This window comes from Heterodontus francisci, chromosome 16 (assembly GCF_036365525.1).
Source record: "Heterodontus francisci isolate sHetFra1 chromosome 16, sHetFra1.hap1, whole genome shotgun sequence".
In the NCBI taxonomy this organism is placed as follows: Eukaryota; Metazoa; Chordata; class Chondrichthyes; order Heterodontiformes; family Heterodontidae; genus Heterodontus; species Heterodontus francisci.
In genome coordinates, this window is record NC_090386.1 from 65024835 (window position 1) to 65042839 (window position 18005).

General features: G+C 43.1%; 1 protein-coding gene across 12 annotated transcripts in view; it reads left to right on the plus strand.

The window, feature by feature from the left end:
* LOC137378157 (uridine-cytidine kinase-like 1) overlaps window positions 1–18005 on the plus strand; it is a 187595-nt gene that overhangs the window by 83855 nt on the left and 85735 nt on the right. Inside the window, exon 1 of one of the 12 annotated variants that reach the window (XM_068048287.1) lies at window positions 9362–9438. The exons of 10 other annotated variants lie outside the window; for them this stretch is intronic. In XM_068048287.1, the coding sequence (XP_067904388.1) occupies window positions 9383–9438 (56 nt within the window). In that variant the 5' untranslated portion in view covers window positions 9362–9382. Of the gene's footprint in view, window positions 1–9361; window positions 9439–18005 lie in introns of those variants that run through there. One more of the 12 variants, XM_068048288.1, reaches the window with a different exon arrangement.

The window sequence follows — 18005 nt, forward strand, 5'->3', positions numbered from 1 at the left end:
AAAAAATTCAATTTGATTAGTCAAGAATGATCTGCCTTTTACAGATTCGTGCTGGCTATCCTTAATTAACTCAAACCTCTCCAAGTGTGTGTTGATTTTTCTCCCCGATTATTGTTTCTAAAATAATAGTTTCTGAGGAGGCGATTACAAGCCACATATCATGTTTTAGTTGTGCTTTATAAATTGCATAATATGCAGTGTGGCAATTTACAATATCAAATGAATCACTTACTGGTTGACTGATTTAAAGTTCTAAAGTCCACCAAGTTTTCATACTTTTGTGCTGATGCTGCGATTATATATCTGTAAATAATTTCCTTGTAAACTGCACTGATATCCCAAGAATGTTGGGAATTTCATTTAACCTGCTAAGATGCTATAGAAAATGCAAAGATATAGGCTCACATTTCGCAGTCAACAGCAAAGCAATGGCTTTTACTGCTGACCTCAAAGAAAGCTGCCCACAAAGATTTAGTGATCTCTGTGGAGTGAATTTCCCCTTTCCTGACATTAGTTTGAATCTGGGGCCAAGTCAAAGGGATCTCCAGGCATCCAGCAACAGTGATGTCATCAAGTAGGGTAAGCAGCCAATCACATTGAAGGATTTTCACACAGCAAACCAAGAAATAAAGTACACTGATTCTCATTTACTTTTAATGAAATTTTATAGAGAGCGGAATAAATGATTAGGACATACACATGGGTTTAGGGAGAAACTGAAATATAAACCAACTCTTTTTTTAAATAAAAATTACTTTTAAAAAATGTGTTTTTTTTTGTCATAATGGAAAAATTACACAAATATAAGATTAGCTTTTAAAGGCAATAAACGTTTATCAGCAGTAATTATGAACTTAGTATGCTATTCCATGTCAGCTGTTAGCTGTGGCTCAGTTGGTAGCACTGTTGCCTCTGAGTCACAAGGTTTCAGGTTTAAGTCCCACTCCAGGACTTCAGCACAAATATCAAGGCTGACACTGCAGTGCAGTACTGAGGGAATGCTGCACTGTCGGAGGTGCTGTCTTTTCGATGAGACGTTAAGCCAAGGCCCTATCTGCCTGCTTGCCTGGATGTAAAAGATCCCATTGCACTATTTCGAAGAAGAGCAGCGGAGTTCTCCCTGGTGTCCTGGCCAATATTTATCCCTCCATTAATACCACAAAAAAACAAATTATCTGGTCATTATCACATTGCTGTTTGTGGGTGTTTGCAGTGTGCAAATTGGCTGCTGCATTGCCTACATTACAACAGTGTTTACACTTCAAAAGTACTTTATTGGCCTTAAAGTGTTTTGAGACGTCCCGTGATCGTGAAAGGCGCTATATAAATGCAAGAGTTTATTTCTTTAAATATCTAGTTACATCTTATTCAACAAGATGTAACTTTTTCAAGGGTGTTTTACAGTGAGACTGATACATATCAACATACGAATTAAGAGCAGGAGTAGGCCACACAGCCCCTCGAACCTGCTCTGCCATTCAACAAGATCATGGCTGATTTGCAACCTCAACCCCACATTCCCTCTTACCCCGAATAACTTTTTCACCCCCTTGCCTATCAAGAATCTATATACCTCTGCCTTCAAAATATTCAAAGACTCTGCTTCCACCGCCTTTTGAGGAAGAGAGTTCCAAAGATTCACAACCCTCTGAGAGAAAAAATGTATCCTCATCTCTGTCTTAAATGGGCAACCCCTTATTTTTAAACAGTGGCCACTAGTTCGAGATTCTCCCACAAGGGGAAACATCCTTTCCACATCCGTCCTGTCAAGACCAGTCAGGATCTACAATATTCAGATCCCAATCTATTTTATCCTGCAGCCATGTCTCTAATGGCTATCAAATCATACTTATTTATTTCTATTGGCACTATCAGTTCATCTGGGTTTTTTTTTTCGAATGCTGCGAGCATTCAGATGCAGAGCCTTTTGTTTTGTGATGCGCAGGCAAATATAGAAGAGAAATTAAGTCAGTCTGGAAGGCAGAGCAAATATCGATCTGTTAAGGCACAAGCAAATAATGCAAGGCTGGATTGCATCTATTTTAATGTAAGGAGTCTTACAAGTAAGGCAGATGAATTGAGGGCATTGATTAACACATGGGGAATATGATATTGCTATCACAGAGACATGGTTGAGGGAAGGGCAGGACTGGCAGTTGAATATTCCAGGATATAGAATCTTCAGACGTGACGGGGGTGGTGGGCGTTGTAATAGAGGAGATGGCATTGCACTATTGATCAAGGAGTCAATTACTGCAGTAAGGAGGGGTGATATCTTAGAAAGTTCCTCAAATGAGGCCATATGCGTAGAACTTAAAAACAAAAAGGGGCAATCACTTGGCTGGGAGTGTACTACAGGCCTCCAAACAGTCAGGGAGAAAGAGGAGCAGATATGTAGGCAAATCTCAGAGAGGTGTAAAAATAATAGGGTAATAATAGTAGGGGATTTCAACTCCCCCAATATTAACTGGGATAGTCTTAGTGCAAAAGGCTGAAAGGGGACAGAATTCTTAAAGTGCATACAGGAGAGCTTTTTGAGCCAGTACGTAGAAAGCCCTACAAGAGAAGGGGCAGTACTGGACCTAATCCTAGGGAATGAAGCCAGACAAGTGGTAGAAGTGCCAGTGGGGGAGCATTTCGGGGATAGCAACCGTAAGATTTAAGGTATTTATGGAAAAGGATAGAGATGGACTGGAAATAAAGGTACTGAATTGGGGGAAGGTCAATTTCACTATGATAAAACAGGATCTGGCCAAAGTGGACTGGGAGCAGCTACTTGTCGGGAAGTCTACATCAGACCAGTGGGAGTCATTCAAAAAGGAAATATGTTCCTGTAAAGAAAAAGGGTAGGACAAACAAGTCCAGGGAACCCTGGATGTCAAGGGATATAGAGGATTGGATCAGGAGAAAAAGGAGGCAGATTCAGGGGGCTGAAAACAGCAGAGGCCCTAGAGGAGTATAGAAAGTGTAGGGGGGTACTTAAAAAAAGTAATTAGGAGAGCAAAGAGGGGCATGAAAAAGCACTGGCGGGCAAGATAAAGGAAAATCCCAAGGCGCTTCATAAGTATATTAAGGGCAAGAGGATAACCAGGGAAACTGTAGGGTCCAGTAGGGACCAAAGTGGCAATCTGTGTGTGGAGCCAGAGGACACAGGTTTTAAATGATTACTTTTCATCTGTGTTCACTATGGAGAAGGACGATGTAGCGATCAGGGAGGGGGGTTGTGATATACTCAAACAAATTAGCATTGAAAGGGAGGCAGTATTAGCAGTTTTAGCAGGTTTAAAAGTGGATAAATCCCCAGGCTCAGATGAGGTATATCCCAGGCTGTTATGTGAGGAGATGGCAGGGGCTCTGACACAAATTTTCAAATCCTCTCTGGCTACAGGAGAGGTGCCAGAGGACTGAGGACAGTGAATGTGGTACCGTTATTGAAGAGGGGTAGCAGGGATAAATCAGGCTGGTGAGTCTAACACAGTGCTAAGTAAACTATTGGAAAAAATTCTGAGGGACAGGATTAATCTCCACTTGGAGAGGCAGCGATTAATCAAGGATAGTCAGTATGGCTTTGTCAGGGGGAGATCATGTCTAACAACCTTGATTGAATTTTTTGAGGAGGTGACTAGATGTGTAGACGAGGGTAAAGCAGTTGATGTAGTCAACATGGACTTCAGTAAGGCTTTTGATAAGGTCTTGCATGGGAGATTGTTTAACAAGGTAAGAGCCCATGGGTCCAGGGCAAATTGGATCCAAACTTAGCTTAGTGGCAGGAGGCAGAGGTTGATGGTCGAGGCTTGTTTTTGCGATTGGAGTCTGTGACCAGTGGTGTACCGCAGGGATCGGTGCTGGGACCCTTGCTGTTTGTAGTGTACATTAATGATTTAGACGTGAATATAGGAGGTATGATCAGTAAGTTCGCAGATGACTCAAAAATTGGTGGTGTCATAAATAGTGAGGAGGAAAGCCTTGGATTACAGGACGATATAGATGGTCTGGTAAGATGGGCAGAGCAGTGGCAAATGGAATTTAATCCTGAGAATTGTGAGGTGATGCATTTTGGGAGGACTAACAAGGCAAGGGAATATACAATGGGTGGTAGGACCCAAGGAAGTAGAGGGTCAGAGGGACCTTGATGTACTTGTCCATAGATCACTGAAGGCAGCAGCACAGGTAGATAAGATGGTTGGGAAGGCATATGGGATACTTGCATTTATTAGCCGAGGCATAGAATATAAGAGCAGGGAGGTTATGACGGAACTGCATAAAACACTAGTTAGGCCACAGCTGGGGTACTGTGTACAGTTCTGGTCGCCACACTATAGGAAGGATGTGATTGCACTGGAGAGGGTGCAGAGGAGATTCACCAGGATGTTGCCTGGGTTGGAGCATTTCAGCTATGAAGAGAGACTGGATAGGCTAGGGTTGTTTTCCTTAGAGCAGAAAAGGTGAGGGGAGACCTAATTGAGGTATACAAAATTATGAGGGGCATAGATAGAGTAGATAGGAAGAAACTTTTTCCCTTAGCAGAGGTGTCAATAACCAGGGGCATAGACTTATGGTGAGGGGATTTGAGGAAAACATTTTTCACCCAGAGGGTGGTTGGAATTGGGAACACACTGCCTGAAGGGGTGGTAGGGAACCCTCACAATATTTAAGAAGTATCTAGATGAGCACTTGAAATGCCATAACATACAAGGCTATGGGCCAAATGCTGGTAAATGGGATTGGAATAGATAGGTGCTTGATGGCCGGTATGGAAACGATGGGCCAAAGGGCCTGTTTCTGTGCTGTGTAACTCAATGACTCTATGACTTCTATTATTTTTGTAACCGCTAGCCTTATCTGCTGATTTACTCTTAGATTTGTTCTCTGATAATGTAAAAAGCCAAGTTTTCATCAGTTCAGTAAATTCTAATTGATTGTAGTCTGTGAGGACCTCAATAGCACACCCTTTGGAGAAGCATAAAATCACTGACAGCAACCTCTAGATTTCCAATTTAACTGCACATGTGCAGGCTGCAGAAGATGATGTCAATTTTAGAGGATTAACGGTGGCGAATGCTGGTGGTTTTACTCTCATTACTACTGCAAAATCTAGGCCAATATGTAACTAACCAAAGAGTTAAGTTATACAGGGATCAGGAAATGTACCAAGGGCTGAAACCTAAGGAAGTGCTGCAAGGAAGACTCACAGTGAAATTGTATTGTGATACACTGCTTGTGAGCCTCCAGGCATTAAGATGGAAATGACTTTTAAACTTTGCCAACAGTAATTTCTAACATGCTTTTATTTTATAGTTTTTTTTCCTGAAAACTATTCCATATTTTGGGACTGTTATGACCAGGTGCGAAAGGTGTCTAGGGGTCTGTTACTAACTTCACCTGGTCTTATTGTAATTATAAGACAAAGAATCAATTCACACAGGTTTTCTGAGGTTTAAGAAGAAAGATGAAATTTAATTGAAACTTAAACTCTGATACAGTTAATGCAGACGGATATATGATGTGCCCACATTAACATGCACACGCGATACACACATGCAAATAGGGACAGAAAAGAGGAGAGGAAAATATAGTAGAGAGGGGTTTGAGGCAATATCAGAAGAGTTTCTTGTTTACTGTGCTTCAAGCTCACTTGATTGTTGGTAGTCTTGCTGTTCGTCAGGGCCCAGTGTTCTTCGTAAACCTTGTTCACGTAGGAGATTTTTCTCTCTTTGAGGTTCACGTGTTTTCAAAAGATTCAGTTCTGTGGGAAAGAGATGGAGGCAGGCAGGACTGGAGAGGAGTTTCTGTTCTAACCAGGAGCACATGGCTTTCTGATCACACATTCCCTGTTGGAAGTTCAAATTCAAAAACTCCAACAGTCAGTCAGTCATGTGACCAAAACTGGTCTGACCACTTCTTCTGTGTATTCTACCATCTTGGTAGTTAACCTGGAATGCGTCAATGTCTGGTAATCAAAAGTCCATCGTCGTTTGAATGTGTCAGGATATGGTCCTTTGTCTCTTGTTCCAACACTGTCTGTTACTATGCAAATGTCTTCCCAGTCAGGGGGCCTGCAATTTTAAGTTTCAATGTTCATGTGGCGAAATAATGTGTGCCTCAGTCTTGGCAGGTGGGGGGCTTGCCTGACAGGACATTATTGACCATCAGCTGCTTAAGGTACTTTGTGAAGAGTTTTGCCTTCTGAAAAAATGACATGCGATCAATACACCAAACACTGACTGACAATGGTTATACAGCTGTCAGTGGCCTCTTCATGTCCTGTTCATTGCAGCAAAGCTGAGATTTCAAATGCATTCAAAGACCCAGTTTTTATTTTTTGCTAATGGTTTAACAGTGGCAGCATAATGCATTTGACATTATTCTAGAGTGCACATCACACTCAATATTTATTGATGTGGTGTTACAACAAAGAATAAATGCATTAAGTTAGACATGCGTGTACCTACAATTTGTTAACAGAGGAAGGATAGCGTGGGTGGTGGTACCTAAACATCATGATAAGAAATCTCTTCAAGCTAAAATATCATGCTAAATGAGATAAGATGCTCGATTTTAATGAATATTGTTATATATGACAGTTCTCTGATAATCCATTCTCTTGCACACCTGTTGGACACCAGAGATCCCCTATAACTGGTGACTGAACCAAATTAATGTCAGGAAAGGTGAAATTCATATCACAGTGTTCATTAGATCTTTGTGGGCTGCTTTCTTCAAAATCAGTGGTGAGCGCTGTCACTTCACCCCTGATCTCAAAATTTGGACCATTATTTGCTCAAGTCCCAGAGCAGGGCTTGAATAAGTAAATTTCTGACTCGGGCAGCAGCGCTAATTGAACCGAGCTGACACCTAGTCATAAATGCAAGACCATGAACACCTAGAAAAACATGATGGGGGCGTAATTTCCTCCTGTGTATTATTTTCGTTGCATTGGTTAACGCATTTGTGTTCCATTTCTGTCCGTGTTTTTTTTTACCTATTTAGTTTCCAATGTGTTCATGACTATATTAAAAATAGCCTATACAGGAAGCACGTTAATCAGGCTGATGAACTAAAGCATATAGGACTGACTTATCCCATCAAACGTGCTATTTAAGGTTGTCAACCATATCCTGTCTATTGAGAAATGTTAAGTATCATCAGTTAATCTCTGCTGATCCTTTCTTTCCTCTTGGAAACTAAACCATCTATTGACATCATGTACTCGCTAAAACCTCTGTTTAAACCCAATGTCATAACCTACTTTTAGTCAGATCTTGTGAATAGGTCAATGGTTCTGTTTATATTTGGATGCAGTTCCACAGTTTTGGGGGTGAGGGCTGTGGGCGGGGAGTCAGGGATGGGGTGGGAAGGGAGGAAACTACAGCTACACTGCATATACGAGTTTGAAGCTGCTGTGAGTGTGTGCAGGTGGCATTCCCTATCCTCTCTTTCCTTCAGTGTCTCACAACAAAAAAGATGAACCCAGGACCAATGTGTCAAGCCACAGCACTGCCTTCTATCTCTTAATGGCTGTAATTTACTGTATTACTTTGTTGCTTCATGCAGAGGTATATTTAAAATGCATTTTTATGATCCTTGACAGCAGTTTGAGTGAATGGACAGGAAGATATGGTAGGGGTGGTACAGAGCGACAAATATGAGGAGCTGATATATGGAATTAGGGTCGCCAGTTCACTGTCATTTTATATAGGAAATATATAAATCAGACTCTCTTAAAATCTTCCTGTAAAGAAGACTTAGTTGAGAAGACCTAGTTTATGTCACTGACAACTTGGAACATATTGGTAAATATTTAGACAAACAAGATGAATCCCAAAATCAGTCATCTTTTTGCACACTGAATGGAGTATATGTCCAGTCATTTGCATATATCTAAAGCTATTGCTATTAACAGATCTTAGTATTTTGATTTGGGTGCATTACTTTACCAGAAATCTATTAAGCCCTCTTTTGAAGGAACCAAGCAATGTCATTAAGTGCACAGGGAGAACTGCTACTCTTCTGACAATCGATTGACAGTTAGCTCCCAAGTATTTTTCCCTGCTATTAAAATCTACATTATCAGCCTGTAATTTTCAGGGTCATCACTCAGCCCCTGTATAGAATTCACTGTTCTATTAGTCAACTTCCAGTATGTTTGCTGGTTGCAAAAATATAGATTGTTTGGGAACATTTTAGTCACCCAAAATCATCTAGTTTCCTTCTTTATTGTTTCTAGTGCAGGGGTGTTCAAATAAAGCCCATTGGCCATCTGCAACCTGAATTATGGAGGTCTAGCTCCTGCAGTTCAATGCTATTGATTTTCTTATTTTTTATTTGTTGGTTTGTCCTCTTTTTGAATTTTGTAGGCTTGGTAGTTTTGAAAGGACTCTTTTTAATGCTGTTGGCTCCTTGGTGGATAAATTCTAAATCAGAACATCATAATCTGCTAATATCAGCAATGTGGGGTATATGGAATTAATTGGGAACATGAATTTAAATTTTGCATCCATAAAGACAAAAGCTTGTTCCAGGATGTGGGTCCTAGCCAACAGATCTAGTGCTTCCTTGTAACTGGATGCATGACTAACATACTAAATTGCTGCAAAGATAATTAATTTAACTATTCAAAGTGCAAAACTACTGTTAATATTGTCAAACCATTAAAACACACTGATGCTTTGATGGCAAGGTGCAGGAGCTAGGGGCAGAGACATTGGAATCTAGGTGCAGGTTGTTCAAGCTGAATGTAAAAATGCAGATTTTACTGACAATTAGGAAATGCATGGATTGGTGTAACACTGAGGATTCAATATATTCACAACCAGCGTTAAATTGTTGCTGAACAAAACCTTTTTTCAAAAATAATGTCAGCAATTAAATGCAATTCCCACTAAAAATAGAGCAATACTAGGTGAGGGGTGAACTTATTTTATGTGTGCAAACTGACTAACTGCAGTTTCTCTGATTGCTTTAAGATTTCCCATTTAGTTAATTTCTGGTTTAAAGATTGAATTTGTTTTGGCATTTTTGTGAGAAACAACACGTTGTGATTTAATCACAGAAACTCATGATTTAAAAAGTTTTAAAATTCTCTTGCTTTTATAAAAGTGGCTAGTTAACTTAAAGTACAAGATCTGCAACAAACATTTAAATTCTTTGTCTTAACTATGTAGAAAAGCAAAAGCAAAAGAATTCAACAGACATTAATTAGTGAATGAGCAAATGTTTTACTAAAACATCAATAGTACAAGGTACACTGTAGGACAGGGGTCGCCAATATGTCGATCGCGAGTTCCTAGTACTCACCAGTACTACTACTCGCTCACCAACGGTCTCTGAGTAGCTTGTCAGCAGTGACTGGTGCATGTGCCGTGCGGGCAATGACTGGAGGATGCACAGTGCGGGTGCTGGAGCTGGACGGAGGCAGTCGTGTCAGATCTGCAGCGGGTGAGAAACTGCTGAGTGTAGGAGAGGAAGGGAGCTGGCGGATGGGCGGGGAGTCTTCATAAATGCCAGATGTATGCCTCAAACTCCCCCAATAAGAATAAAAGTAAAATACTGCGGATGCTGGAAATCTGAAATAAAAACAGAAAGTGATGGAAGTACTCAGCAGACCTGGCAGCATCTGTAGCAAGAGAAACCGAGTTAACATTTCAGGTCGATGGCCTTTCATGTTCTGATGAAATGTTAACTCGGTTTCTCTCTCCACAGATGCTGTCTGACCTGCTGAGTATTTCCACATTTTCTCCCTTTATTTCATATTTTCAGCATCTACGGTATTTTGCTTTTGTTTTATTGCAGATGTTGCTCACAGAACTGAGTCAAGAAACACGGCCAGTTTGAATCGGGATGGGTGTTGGATGCAGAATTCGGTCCCTGGCCTCTTGTGTAGGTCTTTTTTGTTGCATAAGTTTGAGCTGGAGCGCAGGTGGAGGAAAAGCTGCTGGGATTAACCCCAGTTGCTTTTAAGCCCAATCGAGCCCAACAGTTTGCAATGTGAGACTGTCAAGGGAGGTAGATTCCAGGCGAGATGACATTGTTAAACAGACACCAACCACTTTGAAACTGCTGCTGGGCTTCTGGACACCGGCAAGTACAGTGATCTCTTGACCAGGCTTGCATGCAGTGTCAAGTATCACACTGAAATAAAGTTAAGATCAGTTTTCCTTCATATTGAATATAACACTATAATGTAATTATAATAGCTACATATTTAGTTTGCATTTATCTGTCCATGTTTTTTCAATGTTTCGGTGGCTCGAGATATTTTTCATTTATCAGAAGTAGCTCTCACTAAAGAAGAGGTTGGAGACCCTGCTGTAGGACATTCCTCAGGGCTAATCATTTCCTTGAAAGTATTTGATTTTCCCATCAGACCTGACACTCTGTTTTTACTACAATTGATACAGTTAATATTATTGTGTGAAATATGTAAGTTTTTGGTGTTTCCATTTATTTTTGTTTCAAACCTTATCAATAATTCTAACCAGACACCTACCCCCCACCCACCCGATGGGAAACTGACAGGATCGGCATGGCATCCCATTTTATACCCCTGCCTGATTTTACTTCCATTGAAACATCTGCAAAGTCACATGATTTGTTTATTCATTCACAGGCTGATAAAATGGAAATGCTGCATCATGAAGCAATAAAGTGTAATGAGGTTCTGACATTAATCTCAGCAATAATTTTAATGGTCGGAAAACCATGTGTCAGACTTTTGGCTGTGTGCTGCCAGTGGGTGTGGCTTCCCAATGGCAGTGTGGACTCAGTAATTCTACCTAAGTATTGTGCTGTGCATGTGAATTACCTTTATAAAGATCAACTCAGAGTTGTTAGTCTGAAAGACTCAATGCTACTTAACACTCAGGGCATCTAACTGCAAGTTATTGTTCTTTGAATGGGAAAAAAATTCAATCTAGAGAAATTGAGCAATGACTACAGCTGTTGAATTTTGATGTGCTTCCCACTGTTGTCCATTTGCAGCATGCAAGCTAGTCAACGCTGCTGCTATGACTCAAAGTACCTGGCTTTCATTGACAAATAGCCGTAGAATGCAGTGAGTTCACACAGTTTGGACAGGATTTTTGTTCGTTTGTGAGGGTGGGATCGGGGGCCGGTGGTTGCTTAAACCCGCTCCTGGGATTGGTGTGCTGGTTTCCTGATGTGAAACCGGCATGCTTTGAGTTCAAATGGTAGCTTTGGGAGTGGGAAGTTGCAATGAGCTGAGAATGGACTTCAGTGGGGATCTGCTTAGAGCGGGCCAGTTTTGTAATTTGTTTCTAAGGTGTGGGTTCGGTGCACCGTCCGAACCACGAATTGGAGGAGGAGGTAACACAGCAGGGAGCAATCTGGAATGGTGAGGCAGCATTGAAGAGAGAAGGCTCAGAGAAGGTCCTCATTCACAGGCAACCAATTGTGTTCAGTGAGAAGAATTATCTTTTACATGTCTGCACTTTTGTCAAGGGCATTTTGTGGGGGCCAGGAAAAAGTGGACGTGGGGCGGGGGGGGTGGGGGGGGGGGGTTTGCGGAAACGGGTATTTGTGCTAACAGATCTCACGGGGTCATGACAGGGGAGGGGTAGAGGGCTGCAGGTTCAAGAAGACTCCACATTCCATTTCCAATGAAAGAAAGACATTAGAGAAATTATATCAAGCTTCTCCGAGCTTGCTCTGACCAGTGATGAGGAGCAGCATCTGTTGGAGCAGAGGCAGACGTTCTGGGCAATGGGGGTGAAGGGGTGAGGATGGAGGGGCAGGACGACTCCGGACTCTCAATCTTGCACAATCTCCATCGCTCTGCCAATCCTCACTTCCCATTCTCTTGCGTCTCGCCAACATGACATGGAAACACACAAGTCAGCCTTAGTGCAACAACTTTCCCAGTGCTTTATCCCTGAACATTGCACAACTATTTACAACAGAAACACCCAAATGACCCACAAAGTGACCTTACCGACATGGTGACCTGTGCTCACAGCCACTCCTACGAGGTGCTTCACCCTGTGGCTGAGGGTAAGGTGGAGGCAGACTGCTCACTCGTGCCTGCCTAGGCCTGAGATGCTTCACTCATCAGAGGGGCCATGGGGGCGGATGTGGATGATGGAGCCCCGAGAGGGGTGGCCCCCTCATCACCATCTGTCACCTCCTTAGCCTTTCATGGCGCCCTTGATCGCTAAACCGAACACCAGCTGGGGTGCAGCTGGCATCCACTCTTTGCTTCTTTGCTCCAGTGACTAGCCAATGCTACAGACTGTGGCATGCATTCTGTGCAAGCCAGTGTGCTCTTCCTGCATCCACTCTGAGTGCTGCCGCACATGACTCTCCATGAGCTTTGCCACTTTTTCAATGGAGGAGCTCATGCACTCAAAACACTGAGACATTGTGGAGCATATGAGATGAATGGACTCCTCCATTCTCGTCTCCTGACTCCGCAGTTCCTCAGGTAACTCCGACATGTGGGCACACATCTCACGCTGGTTCTCCATCCTGCTGAGCAGGGCTGCACCAGTCCCTCGTCCTCTGAGGGGGACTGGCCATAGCTGACTTTGCATTCCCCGAATCCTGCAGCTGTGATGTGTGGTGCACTTACCCTGTGTCACCCTCTCTAATAACACATGAAGACTCACTGAGGTGCGAGTAGCTGTGCTGGTGGAGGGTGCACAGGAAAGGTGTCTTCCTCCTCTGACTCCTCTGGAACTTGGTGTCCTTGTGTGGCCTCCTATCTGTTTGCGGCTGGCCCTGTGGGAGACATAAGAGAAGATGGTGATGAGAGATCTGAACACTCAACAGCTGCTCACGCTGCTAAAAGCATTGAAATGACAGCTTGGGCATTGACAGAACGATGCACGGGGAGCATTGCTATGCATCCCCTGAGCCTGGAGATGTTTGGATGTTTTCACCCTCTCTATGGAGGACCCCCAATTCTCCATCCCCAATGTCCCTGTGGCTTGCCACCCTTGTCAGGCCAAGGGCCAGCTCCTCAAAGTTCATCGGCGACGCTATCTGTGACAGCCCACTTTTCAGGCATGCCCTCTCATTCTCCTTGACACTCAACTCCCTTATGGCCTGCAAGGTGAATAAAGATGCAGTTAGGACAACGCCTCTTTCCCTCACCACTCAGTTTTTCAATTGCGTGGCATGCCATCTGGGTCTATTTTTGGACTTACCTTTTCAGACTTGACAGGTCATTGAAATATTTCTGGCAGTGCACCTATTTCCTCCTCACCTCTCTTCTGCTGTTGACCTCGTGTGCCACCTCCAGCCATGCCTCCTTGGTGAGCTTTGCAAGCTTTCTGTTTCCACTGGCAGGGAGCAGGTTGTTCTCTCAGTCACCTCTTGCAGCACTTCCAGTGATGTGTCTAAAAAAACGACGGAGGTGGGTGCTGCCCTGGCATGGGGGGGGCCTCCTTAATGTGCTTTGCTCTTCACCTTCCTTCATGCCTTGGGCAAATAGAAATATCAGCAATGGCTGCCACCCTCCCTTTAAATCAGGCCTGCAGCTGTCTAAGTCATGCCTCCTTCCTGCGTCCGCTGCTACTAATTGGGCGGTGAATGCGATTCCAGGACAGTTACTCCCTTTGCATATCAAAGTCGCAACGCATACATGTTGTCAAAGGGGCATGGGGTTGGGACCCAGAACTGACCATGACAACGGGGTCCTGACCCTGGAATGTAAATTCCATTCAATGGCCTGGATTTTACGGGCTCCCCTGAGGCGGGGGAGGGGGGCACGGATTATCGGTAGGGTGGCGGGGTGGGGGGCCCATCGCCTCCCCGTCACCCGGCGATCTTCCCTGGGGCAATATAGCCAACGACGGGATTCCCACCCATGAGGCCAATAGATGCCATTAAGTGGCCTATTAATGGCCAATTAAGGGCCCCTTCCTGCTGGGATATTGCCAGTAGCAAGAGGTGGGCCCTCTGCTGCACGGGGAGGATGCCTTGTAAAACGAGGCGCCCTCCCTGCGGGCTTGTGTGATGGCGTGGGGGGGGTCCCTGCTTTGTGACCACACACAGGGACCCCCCCCCACGCCATCACACAAGCCCGCAGGGAGGGCGCCTCGTTTTACAAGGCATCCTCCCCGTGCAGCAGAGGGCCCACTGAGAGCCCCTACTGGGAACAACTTTACCCTCTTGGACCTCTGCTCCCTTTGGACTGAATGACTGGCCTCAATGACCCCGCCTCACCTACCTTTGTTCCAGGGTTCCAGCGCTGGGCCTGGGTCTGAGGCTTCTGCAGTACTGGCAGTGGCCACTGCTCCTGGTGGTGTTGCCGATACTGCTGAGCTGCTGGCCCTTTGTTTGGCCGGTAGCTCTTGGAGGCAAGATTTCCGTCTTTAAAGACTTTAAAGGGATGGGGCTCCCTCCTCCTAAAATTTTGATTCAAAAAGATTGGAGGATCGCTCTGGGGGTGGGGTGGAAGGTAGGGGTACAAAAAGGCAGAGGTGGGGTTCAAGCACAAAATCCAGCCCATTGTGTTTGAATTTGCACTGCTGTTTAATCATCTGATCCACCCATATACTTCACTACATCTGCTATTTTTATCACATGTGGTTAACATAATATTACAAAGTTACAGTGTATTTCCAGCATGGAGATAAGCCATTCAGCCGAACAGCTCCATGCCAGTGTTTTACCTCCACACTTTTGTAACTGGAAGGCTATTTCCAGAGGGGTTCCACAGGGCTCTGGACTAGATCCCTTGCTTTTCGTGATCTATATCAATGATTTAGACTTAAATGTAGGGGGCATGATTAAGAAGTTTGCAGATGATACAAAAATTGGCCATGTGGTTGATAGTGAGGAAGAAAGCTGTAGGCTGCAGGAAGATATCAATAGACTGGTTCGGTGGGCAGAAAAATGGCAAATGGAATTCAAACTGGAGAAGTGTGAGGTAATGCATTTGGGAGGACAAACAAGGCAAGGGAATACAAAATAAATATTAGGAGATCGAGAAGTATAGTGGAACATGTCCACAGATCCCTGAAGGTAGTAGGACTGATAGATAAGGTGGTTAAAAAGGTATATGGGATACGTTCCTTTATTAGCTGAGGTAGAACTGTATAAAACACGTATTAGGTCACAACTGAAGTACAGTACTTTGTCCAGTTCTGGTCACTGCATTACAAGGAGGATATGATTGCACAAGAGAGGGTACAGAAGAGATTTACAAGGATGTTGCCAGGAATGGAGAATTTTAGCTATGAGGAAAGATTGGATAGGTTGGGGTTGTTTTCTTTGGAACGGAGGAGGCAGAGGGGGATTTTAATTAAGGGATACAAAATTATGAGGGGCCTAGATAGAATGGATAGGAGGAGCCTATTTCCTTTAGCAGAGAAGTCAATAACCCGGGGGCATAGATTTAAAGCAATTGGCAGAAGGATTAGAGGGGAGTTGAGACATTTTTGGAATGCAATGCCTGAAAGGTTGTAATTTTCCAAAATTCCCGAGATTCGGGGAAGGTTCCATTAGATTGGAAAATAGTGAATGTAACTCCTTTATTCACAAAGGGAGGGAGACAGAAAGCAGGAAACTACAGGCCAGTTAGTTTAACAGCTAGCCTGGGGAAAATGATAGAAGCTTTATTAAAGATGTTATAGCAGGGCACTTAGAAAAATTCAAGGTAATCAGGCAGAGTCAACATGGTTTTGTGAAAGGGAAATCACGTTTAACCAATTTATTGGAGTTCTTTGAAGAAGTAACACATGCTGTGGATAAAGAAGAACCGATGAATGTACTGTACCTAGATTTCCAAATAAAAGCTCATGGTATGGTTATAACATATTGGCATGGATAGAAGATTGGCTAGCTAACAGGAAACAAAGAGTAGGCATAAATGGATCATTTTCAGGTTGGCAAAATGTAAAGAGTAGTGTGCCGCAGGGATCAGTGCTGGGGCCTCAACTTTTTACAATTTATATAAATGATTTGGATGAAGGGACCAAAGGTATTGTTGCTAAATTTGCTGATGACACAAAGATAGGTGGAAAAATAAGTTGTGAAGAGGACATAAGGAGGCTACAAAGAGATATGGATAGGTTAAATGAGTGGGCAAAGATCTGGCAAATGGAGTATAATGTGGGAAAATGTGTAATTATCCATTTTGGCAGGAAGAATAAAAAAGAAGCATATTATCTAAATGGTGAGGGGTTGCAGAGCTCTGAGATGCAGAGGGATCTGGGTGTCCAAGTGCATGAATCGCAAAAGGTTAGTATGCAGGTTCAACAAGTAATTAGGAAAGCCAATAGAATGTTGTTTATTGCGAGTGGAATTGAATACAAAAATAGGGAGGTTATGCTTCAGTTATACAGGGCATTGGTAAGACCACATCTGAGGTACCGTGCACAGTATTGGTCTCCTTATTTAAGGAAGAATGTAAATGCATTGGAAGCAGTTCAGAGAAGGTTTACTAGACTAATACCTGGAATGGACAGGTTGTCTTATGAGGAAAGGTTGGACAGACTAGGCTTGTATCAGTTGGAGTTTAGAAGAGTAAGAGGCGAATTGATTGAACCATATAAGATCCTGAGGGATCTTGACAGGGTGGATGTGGAAAGGATGTTTCCCCTTGTGGGAGAATCTAGAAGTAGGGGTCACTATTTAAAAATAAGGGGTCACTCATTTAAGACAGGGATGAGGAGAAATTTTTTCTCTCTGAAGGTCGTGAGTCTTTGGAACTCTCTTCCTCAAAAGGTGGTGGAAGCAGAGTCTCTGAATATTTTTAAGGCAGAGGTAGATATATTCTTAATCAGCAAGGGGGTGAAAGGTTATCGGCGGTAGGCAGTAATGTGGAGTCGAGGTTACAATCAGATCAGCTATGATCGTATTGAATGGTGGAATAGGCTCGAGGGACAGAGTGGCCTACCCCTGCTCCTAATTCGTATGTTCGTAGAAGGGTGGTAGAGGCAGCAAACCTCATTACATTTAAAAAATACTTGCCTATGCACTTGCAGTGCCCTAACGTACAGGCCTACTGACCAAGAGGTGCAACGTGGGATTAGCTGCAAAATGGGATTAGCTGGATCGCTCCTTTTCACCTGGCACAGGCACAATGGGCTGAAATGGCACTGAAATGGGCCAAAATTTTCTATGTTTCTGGATGCTCTACTACACTCACTTTTCTTATCTACTCTTATTCATTTCCCTTCACCAGATCCAACAATGATTCCTCAAATGTTGGGGTTTTTACATACTAAGAAAGAAATCTTGCACGCATTTTAAAAAATCTACTCCCTGTACCTCTTTTGCTGCCTCTTGTAGTTTATTTAGGGGTGGTTAAAATCTCCCATGAGTATTATTCTATGTCCTTTATTCATTTCACATATTTCCTTACATATTTCTTCCACTTCCTTTCCACTATTAGGTGGTCATTAGTATACACCTATTAGCGTGATTGATCTCTTTTATTTCAATCCTTCTGTGCCCCCTGCGTTAGCAGTTTCCCCTAAAATAAGCCGTTGTTCCATTTAACAGAATCATAAGATTCACAGCGTAGCAGGCCATTCTTTCTATTATCCTGTGCTGATGCTATCCACTCCGATTTTTTCTGCTCTTTTCCTGCATTCTTATCGAATTCTCTTATAGACTTCCATATAGACTTAGTATCAATAGCTATTTGTGGTAAAGCATTCCATGTTCCAACAACCCTCTGCATTTAAAAACATTTGCCTCACTTTCCCTTTTACTACTTCTGGTGACAGATATAAATTTATGGCCAATCTCCCCTCTAAGCTGCAGCCATGCATAGCCATGCAGCAATCGTGAAGGCATCACTTAGGCCACTCACAAGCTGTCCCCTTTAAAATACCACGCAAGCTTTGCCGCACAAAAACATTTAAAGCTATCATGCATTGAAATAAACAGGCTGTGCACCACAGAGGAAATTTAGAGGAATCATTGTTTATGACCCATTGTTACCAAAGCTATTTTTCACTTGATCCTCTCAAAATCACCACCACCAGGTTCCTCTCCAAGTCATACACCATGCTGACTTGGAAATATATCATTGT